At 41.4% G+C, this 14786-nt stretch overlaps 1 protein-coding gene across 1 annotated transcript in view; it reads right to left on the bottom strand.

Annotated features, from left to right (window-relative positions):
- The window catches only part of PARD3 (par-3 family cell polarity regulator), a 798354-nt gene that overhangs the window by 341690 nt on the left and 441878 nt on the right, over positions 1-14786 (bottom strand). The window contains exons 6-7 of the mRNA XM_084859201.1: positions 10817-10908; positions 8471-8554 (exon numbers count right to left, since the gene is read on the bottom strand). Of these exons, the coding sequence (XP_084715327.1) occupies positions 8471-8554; positions 10817-10908 (176 nt within the window). The remainder of the gene's footprint in view (positions 1-8470; positions 8555-10816; positions 10909-14786) is intronic.

The following is a 14786-nucleotide window of genomic DNA, read 5'->3' on the forward strand; positions in this document are numbered from 1 at the left end:
TGCTGAGGCCCATCCAGCCGCCATGCCTGAAAGCAGGTTAATGATAAACCCCACACGAATCTGGTCTGTTTGGAAATCCTCCAGCCAGAGGCTCATATACAGTTCCGACTGGGCAGGGAAAATATGCAACAGTCCTTTGTCTCCAGCAAAGTTCGCCGGCAGAACCACCGGGCATTTCTGACAGGGAGGGATCAGGGGTGGAGCAGCCGCTTGTAACGCTTGAACAGTGCCCATCAAGTGGTTGACCTGATCGCGAAGAGCCTGGTTTTCCTGCATCAACGTGGTTAATGCTTGTTCCATGTCACTGCACAAGAGAGCTGGTAGGGAAGTAGACCGATGAAAGGAAAAAACAAAACAACACGAGGCTTGGAGGCAGGTGGGGGAAGAAACTGCAGGCAAACTGTCATGATCCCCTTGGCACCCTCTTTCCTTAAGCACTCACAAACACACAAAAGGAGAGGCTTCAGTCTCACACCTTTAATTCATTATTCACAAGTTCATTACGGATGCAAATCCTCGAAGACTCTCTGGCTACAAAGGAATGCCTCCAGGGGATTCAAATGGGAACACCAAAAGTTGCCCGCAGTTTGAAAGGGTGGCTGTCTGGCTAGGCTAACTTAGGGAGGGAAGTCCTGCCCCTCGTGTGCTGCTTCCCTGCGTAGCCTCTCACGCATCGCTAACCGGTTTGAACATCTGAGCTCCACCTCTGATGTTTCCCTCTTAGCTCTGTGTCTCCACCTCACGTCTCTTAGGTCACAGATGTCAAGCCCCTCCTCCTCCTTCTCACTGCTTCTCACAGAGGGCAGTAAGGAGGAAGCTTCGTGCCCAGCCATCTGGGAGTTGGTAACCTGAGAAGCACGTCTACCCATATCTGAACTGGCCTGTGAAAAAGCCTCCCCCAGTTCTGGCTGCTTCTCTTCTGAATCTGAGCTGCTAACTATCTCCCTGTGCTCAGAATCAATCCTGACATTCTCTCCCAATGCAAACTGGATCCGTTTTAATGCCAGACTGTACAGAAATAGGCTCTTCATGTTATATTTCTGTGACAGGTGTCCCAGAATGAGTTTCAACAGCTCATTGCCTTATCATAGAATCATAGAATAGTAGGGTTGAAAGGGGCTTACAAGGCCATTGAGTCCAACCAATATCCCCCCATATTACACTAGGTATTCACTATCATTACCCTCCCACCCCCAAATTCTCACTTATGTTTAACCTCTTCTAACAGACTTGAATCTACAACAGGCCTGATTCAAATGTTTCACACACACACATACACACACACATACACACACACACACACACATAGTCCACTTCACCTTGGAAGCCACTAAAAAGGTTTGCTCATGATGGTGGCCCATTCCTGGTGTCACTCCATTGGCCTGATCTATATGGTAAGCAGCGCAGAAATGTTATAACCCCTTTGAGAGGCCATCTCTACAGATAATCTTTTTTTAGCGGCCTGTAACATTTGAAATGGCCATTATATGCAAACACAAGTAGCTACTCCTTGGTACAGCCAGGATAGAGTAGCACACAAATCTTGAGCCTATTCACTGATTTTTTTGAGACATAATTGATACCTGCCCATTCTTCACTTTTCTTAGCATCTAAGATGAAGCATTCTCCATACCCATTCTCATGGGCTGTGAGGGACAGGGACAAGATAAGGCATTTTCCCCTACCCAGGGCCTTGCTTCTCAAAGCATCCATCCACAGCCATAAGCTAAAGTTGAAGATGAGGTGTCTGAGCTGAGTATGACCTGGCTGACAGGCTACAGACTCTGCTACGCCCTTTTGAGTGAGAAAGTGTAGTGTACAGCAGGTCCTTCGGATGGGGAGAGAGAGGGAGAGGTGAAGGGGTGGCTCTTCACAAATGACTTGACAAAACAGTAAGGAAAAACACACTGTATTTCCAGGTCACCAGCATGACCCAACGGCTTACAGCTACTAGTTGCCTTCAGGGCATTATTGTAATACATAAGGAACTGAAACATTTTCTGTGAACTGCAGAAACATTAGTATCAATTATTAGAATTCAGTACCAGTTCAGGTACTGGTGTTTGGGCAACAAAAGGCCAGGGGCTGCTGGAATCACTTTACGTGAAAATCATTCCACATCAACAGCCAATATTATGACTACTCTGAAAGTGGCTATTAGAGCCCAGTGTCAAGTTGTATGGGGGATGCAATTCCTCCAATTTGTGGGGAGGTTGATTAGAGAGCAGGGCTGCTGGATGATGTACTTGGATTTGAAAATGGCTTCTCTACGTTTCTACGTTCTACATCATCATCCCAGCTGAGGAGAGGCTGATGAAATCCATGGATTCAATATTTTCCTCTTTCATTTTGGCTTGGCCACACAGCCAAACCATTACAACAAGTTGTTGTGTTGCTATTTAAGTTTTATCTAGATAGATTTCATCCTTTAGGAAATTATCTCAGCTGGCCCAACTAAGGTGATGAATATATGCTTGCCTTCTGGTAGCTTGAACGAAAAGCATGTCATTGGCCAGCAAGAGTATGAAATATGGTCAGGCACACTACAGTAATAACTGTAGAAAGAAGAAACAGAAGCAGAAAGAAGATTAAAGCAGGTCTATTAGAGAAGTAGGAAAGAGAAATATATCAAGATAATAAATTACTTCCTACATGCTTGGAAATGGATACCCATATTTCCCCAGTTCTCTGTTTTTCTCCTCTAAGCCCACTTTTGCACATCACAATATAAGCCGCAACTTCGCTAGTGCTTGGACTAAAAATGGAGTAATTCTAACACATTGGAATATGTAGAGATTTATGTTGGGACACGGTTTTGTTCACAGAAGCAGGAGGACAGCATATCACTCTAGTCTTAGTGCTGCTGATTTGCTTTCTTGTCCAAGGAGAGATTTCTTACATTTAAAGCCCCTAATGGCCAGTTCTCACAAGTTGTCTAGAGAAGCTCTGTTCTGTACAACTTCTTTTACTCTGATCAGAACTGAGAGGGTGCAGTGTAGAGTCTTCTCTGGGGTAGCACCCACAATATCAACTCCTTCCATTTGGGAGATCTAGCTGGTAATGTTGCTGTATAATTTTCAACACCAGCTGAAAATCCATCTATTTTCATTTAAAAAAAAATATTCGTAGATGATTTTTAACAAAATGTTTCACATTATTTTCTCCCCAAAAACATACACAGCATAGAATAAATGTGGACAATAACAAAAGTAATAATAATAATTAGTGGCTACACACAAAATAAGCAGGAAACAAAATTGGCAGCACAGACAATAAGTGTCATACCTGTAAATAAAGCGAGTTTTGGACCAATGATAAATACGGCATGGCCTGGTGAACACTTTTGATAATGAAAATAAAATGCAAAGCTAAGTCATACTTAGCTTTATATCAGCCCTTAGTAGTGTTAACTGTACTGGGAACAATCAGGTTAATTTTTTCATGTTTCTGTTGTATTCAGAAACCATAGCTTTCCATAGAATTTCATGACAAGCCTAGACAAATGAACAGCACAGGGATGCTTTGAGATCCCAGATCAGAAGACAAGAATTTCACCCATGTAGATGAGCACATATATGCTAAGGGTACCAATCACAGAGGACACAGAAACACCACTGGGATCAGGGATCAGACATCTTGCTTGCCATAGCGACTGCTCAATCAATCTCTGACAAGTGTGATGGCCAAAGCTTGCTTTGAAATCTGGAGCCGCAGAGGGAAATGTGTGATCCCATCCCTACCCCATTTCCACAGATGGCAAGAAGCCTAAGATTTGTTTTGGCTCTCTGCTTACCAAGCACAAGTACAGAGCTCACCTCCCCACAAGCCTCCAACTCTGCCTCCTCTCTCCAGTTTCGAGTCAGAGGGAAAAGGTAGAGACATATCAGCTTGTAAGCTCTGTAGCTGCCAGGAGTTGGGAGCTCCAGCTGCCTGAAAGGTAAAGAAATGAGTCTACATGCCTCTGCTTCTCTTGTCTAAACTGGTGGAGGAAGACAGTGGTGCATAAGGTTGTCCCTGTGCTTACTGGGCGCTCCGAGCACCAGGCAAGTCAAGAGCCAAACAAGGTCTCCGCCCATCCCTGCTTCTGTTCCATGCTAGAAGAAAGGGTAGTTTTTTCTTTTCTTTTTCTGAATAATCCCCATTCCCTCCCCAGGTCCAAGTGTGGAGTAGAGAGGGGAACAGAGGAGCAGCTCTCTATCCTCACATTGCATTTCAGACATGCAGTGGGAGGCCAGAGACAAGATCTCACCTCTTGGTGCCGAGGATCATACCATTTGGTAAGACCAGCCAGAACTTGAAGACCCTCAGACAGGGATGTTTAGACAAAGATTCCAGAGTGCAAAGCAAGAATGCTACCAGAAGATGGCTGCAGACATGCATGGACTACTACCACAGAGGAAGGAGAAAAACACTAAACCCATCATTCAACACTTATGGATCACTTTCATTTTCTACAAAGTAAAGGTGACCATCTAATATATAATGCTGTATATATTAATTAGTATTTATTATGACTACTATTGCATTTATTTAAAAGCAGCAATTGTCCAGTAAGCAGAACTTTGCTTCCAAGAACCTGTGGAATTTTCCAGAGTAGTACTGTACTGTTCAAATTGACCCTTGTTCTTGATAAAAAGGACTTGAATACTGCCAGCAAAGACTTACTTGGTAGCTTGCTTTGTTTCTAAATATCTAGAACAGAGATGTGAATGAAAGATGGAATTCACCCTGAATACCATGGCCTTATCTGTGACAAATGCAATGTTTAACTGTTTGGGGGTGGTCACCATCAATTTGTTCTACTGAACAGAACAAGGGTAATAGCCAAACCCTTCTTGAAAAATTAATGGGTTGCCTGTTCCTACCCTCCCACCCTTTTCACAGCTATATTCATCTTTGCCACTTCTGTAAAGGAATTAAACAAGTTCTTGCATTTAAAAAAATTGAAAATGTAACACTTCTGATCTCAGTGGTAATGCCAGTAAAGGGCCATTGAGAAGGGTGTCTGGGCTGATCTGACTGTCTGCTCTTTGAGGTGATTATAATGTCCTTTCTGAGTGAAAGGGATTCATTCTTTTTTTCTTTCCACAGTTCCTGACCTGATTTATGTAGCATTTATAGTTCCATTATGTGCAAAACATAAGCTTTGCTGACAACAGTTACATACGAAAAATGGCAGAGACTCTACAGGCTATTCACTCCAAGAGTCAAGGCCAAGCTATCTAACAAAGTTTGAACTCACCTTCCTCCACAACATTGTAATAAAAGCTGTGAAATGAAGACAGCGTTTGCACAAGTGGTGCCTCATATTTTTTAGTACAAGCGCAGTTCTAGGAACACCACACATCCAGAGCCCAGAAAGAAAAGTAAGCTGTTTTACTCCAGGTTGGCCTGGCCGACATTATTATCCTGCCTAATGATAATGAGCAGATAGGTGTGCATTGTGACGAACTGCCCGTAATGACACTTTCTGAGACATTTAGGTCAATACTATCATATCTGTAATGCTGCTTTAGACATAGATCAATGGCCCATCTAGCCCTCAGCTTAGGAGGATTCTTGGGATCTATTAACCAACTTTGTCCTAGACCTTCTCAGAGAAGATTACAGGATCAGGAAGTGTGGACAGGTTTACTGCACTTTTCTGACTTTCCAAGAAGGTGATAGGAAGCGATGACCCTAATGGGCAAGCTATGTGTTACGTTAAAAATTTAGCATGCACCTGACCCTCTAAATTGTAATTATTCCCAAATAAAAGCTTGGGGCCCAGATCCAGATGAGGACCATCTGAGGACCAGATGAGCTTTGGTTATTGGGTGCTATAGAAATGAAATGAGACGTTGAAATCTTCCCACTCACTTCCCACCCAAAATCCACCACAGCCCATGCCAGAGATTAAATCATCGTCATCGTCATCTACGTGCACTAATTGAGGGATTTTCTCTTTTTCAAATCCCCATATTGGGACGTGGGGCGGCGATATCAGGAAGGGAACAGGAGGAAGGTTTAAACCTCATTTCCTTATGCATGGCGATCCCAGGCTGGATTGGGTGCCCACACACTTGCTTGTGAGCAATTCAAAACAGAGGCAGCACAACTACATATGATTTCATTAACATAATATGTAGTGTGGCCCTAAAGTGGCCCAGAATTGCCCAGGGTCCAATATTTCTCAGTATGCTTACACCTATGTTACATCAGTAGGAGCTGCTTTACATTTTAGGCCCCAAACCAGAGGCCAGTTGCCAAATTAAGTTACATTAAAGCTGCTATCCTATATCACTTAACTGAGAGTAAATTCCACTGATGTCAATGGGTTACTTTTGAGTAGCCATGTATAAGGTCGCACTTTGAATTCTTTGTGTATTTAAGCCCACTTTTAATTACTTTTTATTGCTGATTTTTTCCATTACTTTCTTGTCTTTGGAGTTTGTGTAATTGGATTCCACCCAGCAAGTCTAGGGTTTTTTGTTTGTTTGTTTCTAACTTTATTTTGTTCCTTTGTTTCAAAGAACATGCAAGTTTTCTGGGTAAACATCATTTTTATATAATTGTTGCTCTTAATGGAATTCTTTTTAAGTCAAAAGCTGACCTCCATAGTTTCAAACATCAGTTGGCATTTAGCTATTCCCAAAATCAAAATTCTGTGGAAAATCAGGAGGAAATCAGGACAGCAGTGGTCTGCTGTGGTGCACATCCTTTGAACCCAGTTGCCTACACCCAAAGAATCTTTTCTCTTTGCTCTTTTCTCCTCCTAGGTAGTGGAAATATCAAAAGAGAGAGGTAGTTGGAGCTCCCCTGTGAATTCTCAAATATCCTCACTTTCCATTAATGCTTATTTTATTATTACTATTTTTATAGGACACTCAGTGTGCGAGCAAAAATGTACAAGCAACGTACCTGTTACAAAGAGTTTACAGACTGGCTGATCTGCCTATGCCACACACAAAGCTACCGACACAGAGTTGACAACTCCAGGATATAAAATATTGGCAATTCTGATGAAGAAACGTAACACTGTAACCAACCCCTCCTTTATCTTTTCAGTTAAGCAACATAAAAACCTAACACATCATTGTTGATTGCCTTTGGGGGGCAGGGGTTGTCAGGCAGCTACAGCAGCTACTTCTTATACCTGGAAAACGTAGCTAAATGAATATTAGATCATTCACAAGAGGGACAGTCTTATAGTGCCACTTATTCTTACCTCCCAGGTCCTCAGGGAAAGCTGCTATAAGAAAATTATTTGTTTTGTCGGAGCGCCACATGTCATTGTAACTATCCAGCCATTAAGTTTAAAATAATACCAAGAATGAATGATTTTTTTACACCAATGAATGTGAATGCATTCATCATTCTGTGCAGGGGAAAACTCCCCTATTTATCAAGTATGAAAAGCAGTTGATAAGATATATCTGATATACAGTGACATTTGCTTTTAATCAATTTAAAGTGAAATTGTTGATGGATAGGTGGACTTGTCAAAACATAATACCCCCTCAATATATAATCCAAGATTACATTTATAAAATGCATGTTTGGTCCTTTCTCACCAATGAGGAGAAAATGTGAATGCAATTACTCTACTAAGATAAAGGTAATCTCTTTCTCTTCCCTTCCCCACCTCCCTCAAGTCCTACTTACATCTTTGAGGAAGTGCCAGGAATTTTCTTTCATACCACAAAGCTTCAAACCTTGGCACAGAATCGTAATTGCTTTATAGGTCATTTAATTTTCCAAGTACATTCAATCAAAGACCCTAAATACTAAAATTCCACCTCAATAAAGTGAGCATTATGATTTTGAGTGCTCTGTTTACCAATGAAGATCAGCAAATGGCCATTATCTGCATAGTACTCGTTTCACCTCATCGCTTAGATCTCTCAGATACTTATCTTTTTTGCATGCAGTGCAATACTAGACACACTCATGTTCAGCAGCAGATCAAAAACTATGCTGTATTTCACGTCGCCAACTTTATTTAACACCACTGTGACTATAAATTTTATTCCTTTCAAGTATGAGTGAAAAAATACACCCAGAAATGTGTCTTTGTGGTTTCAGATGCTGCCAGTTGGGTAAATTATGGCCTAAGCAGCCAGGGATAAATACCGCATGAAGTACATTTCTAATATTAGACCAAGGTAAAAGGCAAGAGGAAACTTTTATGAGATTCTGATGGAAATAATTCATGTCCTTGCAATTCAGCTTCACATTAGGACAGAATATAATTTCTATTATAAATTTGGAGCTAGGGTCTGTCATCCTCAAGTTGACTGGTGCAGTTACACTCAAAGGCAGGTTTCCTTATGGTTTAGAGTCAGCAAGACTTTCTGCTGAAAAGATCATGCTTTATTTCCAATAGACATCCTAGCCCCCCACCCACACCACACCCTGCAAAAGCTGGCTACTCATAAGATAAAAGTGGAAGACAGCTATGATTAAATTAAAAACCTACACAATACATTACCTTCCGCCTCGGGCACTGAAAGGCACTACATGGATTCCCAAAGGTCCACCGTCATTGGAGACTTCGACAAGCTTTACCATATCACTGTGAGACAATGATGAATGAGGGAATGTGAACATAAATGAACCAAAAAAGACCGCACACACACATACGCACACACCACACAAAGTTATTTGAGAACCGGTGGTGATGAAAGCAACATTGAATGTTACATACCTCAGTATTAATCTGATGGCATGAAAGGAGATCAATCATCAAAAAATAATTCCGTTAATAAATCAAATGAAATGTGAACTAATGTTTTGGGTAACCCTAACCCATTATATGAATTGTATTATGTACAACAATAACAGGAGGGAGTTGAGATTGGCTTTTTTATGGATTGGCAGTGAAATCATAGTGTCAGAATCAAATTGTCTTAAATACAGGCAAAAAATAGTTCAAACCCTCCCCCCCCCCCCCCAAATAGATTTTGGTTCATAAATTAAACATGCAATAGATATAAACTGCTTTACAGGCTAACTGATCAGACAGATATGTTCTCACCATATACTTAAACTTCGTAATAAAATTATTTCAGAAAACTATAACTTAATTATTTGCAATGAGACAGTGGTGGTATGAGTTTTGCAGTAGGGAAGCAATAACACAGCATTCAGAAAACCATGGTTTGTACTAACCACAGTTAAGAACCCACATCACAAGTTTGAGCTTCCACACATATAATATGCAAACCATATTTAGAAACGCTTGTCTGCTATTGTTTTCCCATCTGCTCAGCACTTGGCCTCACAAGTTCAGCCCTGTCTCCACAGTACAGCCAGCCTCTTAAGGCAGAGCAGATGCCCCTAATTGTGGTTTGCCAATGCTCTGTGAACTGAAACATTACAGTAAAACAACAGTTAGCACAGGCCATAGTTTGCAAACCAGTCTCAAACTGTAGTTTCAGATTCTGGCTTGTCAGCACAAAATTAAAAATTTTCACCCAATTTCATATTTGGAATAGTTGATTTAGACTTTAGCCCAATAGTGGTTTAGACTTGTTTCACTTGAATAGCAGACCCCTTTCCCACTACATTGTCTAATGAAAAACGGATTTTGAAGCTGAGAAGAATTTCAAAAGCAGCTTGTGACATGTCCCAGAAGGGAGGACATCAGCTATTCCACATCCAAATTCTGCTGGGGGCAAGATTCTTCCATGGGGAAGCTAGGAAGCAGATCATTGGACCATCTAGTATTGCCTACACCAAGGATAGGTAATGTGGCACCCTCCAGAAGTTTTGGACTACAACTCTCACAATGTCTTTCCTTCGGCCATGATGGCAGGGCTTTATGGGAGCTGTAGTTCAAAACATCTTGAGGGCACCAGGTTGGGAAAGGCTGGTGTAGGACTATCAACATCCTGTTGGCAGTCACTGGGAGGGGTCCCTGAAGTAGCACTCCAGGGTTTCCAACGGAGGTCTTTCCCAACCCTACTTTCACCAGTGCTTGCCATTTTTAACTTGCCCTTTTGCAAGGAAAGCATGTGCTACATTACTATACCAGCCTTAGTTTCCATATTTTACACTACAGCTTCATGGGCTTACTGCAGACCCTGCAAGTGAAAGCAACACAGCAGGAACAGACACATTGATTTCTCATTACTTGTTCAGTGATTTCTCTCTCTCTCTCTCTCTCTCTCTCTCTCTCTCTCTCTGCATAGCTCAAATTATCCAATTTCGTCTTACAGTGTTTTAAAAAAAGGGCGAGTCCAAAGGTAATGCTATATTACTTAGAACAGATTCTTTCTACATAAACACTGGCTTTCTGAATAAGGAATCCTTAGCAATCTACCTTATACATCACAGTCAGTGAAGGAAGGAAGGAATAAGGCTTTGCTCACAAGCTGCCTTTTCCTTTTGGCCTATGCTCGCCCATTCAAAAACTATCAGGCCTACCTAACATTGCTCAAAATCCATCCAGGCATTCCAATGCTTTAGGGTAGCCTTCCCCAGCCTCTTGCCCACCAGATGGACTACAGCTCCCGCCAGCTTGGCTATTAGCTATGGTGGCTTGGATGAGGGTGGTTTTCGTCTCACATGTCTGGAGGGCACCAAGTTGGGGAAGGTTGACTTGGGGATTCTGCAAAAAATTACCAACATCTGTTTCATTCAGGTCTTTGCTCAATGTGCTTAAAAAGATACTTGGGACATGCCAAGGTAGAAGTAATTTATGAAGTACAGCATCCCAACACAACTCTTGCATGGACTACATGTGAACACACAAATATGGATATAAAAGCTATATTCCTTGGTATTGTATCTTAAGACTTATAATTTAAACATGCAACTCTATTAGTAAACTTACTCTAAAGAATAATTGGTGGTATTCTCCAAGCCAGTATCTGCATGACCCACTGGTTCAACTCTGCTATTTTCTTCCTCTGTCCCATCTTCATCCTGGTAATAACAAAAGAGGTAATACCATTTAAGCATACAATTTTTTTAAAAATGGATATATATATATATATATATATATGCATGCATGCATAGGGATGCTTTGTTTTTCATAATGCTTTGCTGTGAACAGCTTTGAACATACTGTATGGAAAAGCAGTATACAAATAAAGTGATTGATTGGCCTCTTTTTTAAAAGCTGGTGCTGCCACACACTCTCAAAAAGGAATTTACAACCCCCTGGAGCAGAGTTTTACAAAGGACCCCAGTTGCCATCTGAAACAATACCACTGAGGAGTGAAATGCTCAGGTTGTTAAAACATGTAAGGTAAGAACTGTGGGGCAACAGAAGCTTAATTGGACTGATTTGAATGAGGCTATTCTGGTTTGCCTAGACTCTCAAGTCCTTGTTAACAAAAACGGAGGGGAAAACTAATGAATTAGGGTTGGACTCGATGGTCTGGAGTTGGACTCAATGTCTTATAGGGCCCTTCCAACCCTACTATTCTATGAAAACTTATTAATAGAAAGGCCCTTGGGGGATATTTTTGGATGTAGTAAATCCAACAAGCGTTAGTCCCTCACCCTGTCCCCAGATGCAAATTTCCATGCTTCAGACTCCTTGTGGCGGGGAAAGATAACCATGCTGAGTTACAGCTCAGCAGAACACAGCACAGCTGGCAGAAATGATCCCTACAGCTCTCCTTCCTCTCCCTTGTCCTACATTTCTCAGAAAGAAAGGAAAACCTTCAGATCCCCTGCAAAAGTAGGCCAAAGGAATCCTCCCCATATCACCTGTTAGGTGCAAGGTTATTGATGGGCCTGAGGTGGGCAGCCTTGAGATGCTGAGCAAGTGCAGCCCTCACTGAAACAATCTGAGATCATTCAATAGCAGCACATTAAATGCAGTTCACGGTAATCCCACTAAGTCTGAAGGGGCTAAGTGGCTCGATTACCACCACGTTACACAAAATGCATATGTTCCACATGGCTGGATTGAAGTAATGTTGCACTTAAATGTTAAAGCAACTTATTAGTATATTGATCATTCTGTACTTATTTATATTATGTTGTAATACAGGTATACAGTTGTAACATGCTATGAATTTGTATAATAAAAGAATGGGAAGTTTAAAGAAAAATGCAGATTTAGACCACTGAAGCTGTCTCTCTTGCACATCAGTTATTGTAGTTCCACTAAGTTCAACAGGATTCAGTTTTCTTAGGTGCAACTTACAACACAACCTATTGCTCACTGCTACTGTACGTCCTCCATCAACAATGCACTGTGGCCACTGTGACCCACCTTAAATACTGATTTGCTGAATGCTTGCTACTAAATTGCACAGTGATAGTAAGAAAAAAAACCCTTTAAAGTATTTCCAGAATTGTGTCCGGTTTCAAAGAGTTAAAAGTGGTTATGTTGCTTTACTTCATGGACGCTTAATCTATCAGTACATCTACTAGGCTTCATTTTAATATGAACAACAGGAGTCCAGCGATGACTAGACCATCTGTTTAAGGGTCTTCCCATTAAGAAAAGGGAATCCAAAGCTTTGTTCACTGGCAAACTTCATTAAAAAAAAGTGTGTCTCTTTAATTACCCATGTGTACAACCACATACACACACCCATACACAAAACCTATTGCATTAACCAGCAGGTTTCAGAGCACAGTTTTAGAATCCACTGGCAGAGGCATCAATCTGCAAAATGATAAGTGATGGGTGAAGGGTTATGAGTTCAGCATGGAGAGAGTCAGACAATATATTAAATTATTGAATAGATATTAAAGCAAGGCAGAGGCTGTTGGTAATGTCCAATTGACATTTCCTCTGAGGGCCTGCAAAAATAAGAAGGTGGATGTACCAAGCTCTCTATGAATTGTAGATGTGTGTGCTGGATGGCAGATCCCTGCATGAAACCAAGCTACTTGAAGACTGATGATTCTGTGTTTTGAGAGGCTCTAATATATACTTCTTAGTCATCTATCTCTCTTAAGCACCAGGCAAGTAATACATTTCAAAGGTTAATCAGCAACTTGAACTTGTCTAGAACTGCATCAGAATATAAACACAAACTCAACATTAGATATTTCTGTTATTCATTTTTAAATATAAAGAATATTGAGTCTCCCAGCAACATGTTAGCAATTATAAGTTATTTCAGATGTATTGATTTGTGTGTGAGTGTGTGTGTGTATGAGAGAGAGAAGAGAGAGAGAGAGAGAGAGATTTGGTCCATAGAGCATAACTGGACTATCTGACTGCTGATTTTTGTAAGCCACTCTGGGAGTCTTTTGACTGAAGAGTGGGATATAGATGTTTTGAATAAATGAATAACTGAATAAATAACTGAAACCAACATAAACCTTTAAACATGACAGAAAAATCCTTGCTCCCTTTCCCATGGATATAAAGATGATGGATGAGGTCCAGAGAGGCCTTCTCATCAAGGGAGTGTTGCTGATTTTCCCTTACAGCAGCAACCCTGAAACACCACTCCAGAGTATGTCCTAAACTTCAGGGGCAGCTTTTCAAAGGTGTTGCTGGAATGCCAAAAAGACATAAAAAGAAAATCTGTGCAGTGTTCCTGAGAGCCAAAGAAGAGGATTTAGCTAGGAATACTTTTTACCAGTTATGTCCGATACACCGATTGCACCTTTTCCTGAAAAGCAAGGGAGTTGCTACCATTGTTCATGCCTTCATAACTCCCACAATATGCCTCACATGGGGTGCTTTCAAAGACTGTTCAGACCTTTCAGTTAGTACCAAATGCCACAGCTCACCTCCACAACGTCCATCTAGTCCAGCATTCTGTTCACACAGTGGCCAACCAGCTGTCCACAGGAAACTCACAAGCAGGACATGAGTGCAACAGCACCTCCCACCCATGTTCCCCAGCAACTGGTGTACAGAGGCATACTACCTCAAAACTATAGTCATATCCTCCATGAATTTGTCTAAATCCCCTTTAAAGCCATCCATATTGGTGGCCATTGTGGTAGTGAATTCCATGATTTAACTAGGCGCTGTGTGAGGAAGTACTTCCTTTTATCTGTCCTGAATCTCTCACCAATCAGGTTCATGGAATGAGCCTGGGTTCTAGCATTATATGAGAGAGAGAGAGAGAGAGAGATGGGGGGGAGACAGCGAGAGAGAGAGAGAGAGAGAGGTCTCCCTATCCACTTTCTCCATAACATGCATAAATTTATATTTCTCTATCATGTCTCCCTTACTCACCATTTTTCTAAGCGGTCCCAGAGGGCTTCCTGTTGGTTGCCATGAACAATTCAAGATGCTGGTTTTAATCTTCAAAGCTTTTATTATCTGTGTCCTGCATAACTCAAAGAATGCCTCTCCCTATATAACCCCTCCTCCCATTTGGACAGTGTAATCCAATACATGTTTACTCAAGAATAAAGTCCCACTATGCTCAATAAGACTCACTCCTGGTTAAGTGTATATAGGGTCTTAAGTGTACACGCAGCCTTAGGGTCTAATGAGGTGTTACAACAGGCAAAGGATTGCTGCTGTCCCATGTCTGTTCTCATCTCTCTTCTCCATAATTACAGTTGAACATCACAGATGAAACATCATGGTACTGTGTGCTGCTGTGCTTTGCCTCATTGGCTGAATGCAGTGGCACACGGCAATGATGTGTGCTGTGTTCAATAGAAGTTATGAGGGAGCCCAGAAAAAAGAAAGAAAAAGAAAAGAAAGAGGGGGGGATATGAATGATGGTAGCCCACATCTTTCATAACATCTAATTAGGCTCTGAGACCTATCAGCTATCGAAGTAGAGTCCACCAGTCAAGCTGATTTAATTGAACACAGTTTCAACTTCTGTAGTTGCTCAGTCCTGGATTGTAAAAGCCTCTTT

Source organism: Heloderma suspectum, chromosome 5, assembly GCF_057233095.1.
Source record: "Heloderma suspectum isolate Gila_16-S chromosome 5, 16-S_ref, whole genome shotgun sequence".
NCBI lineage: Eukaryota > Metazoa > Chordata > Lepidosauria > Squamata > Helodermatidae > Heloderma > Heloderma suspectum.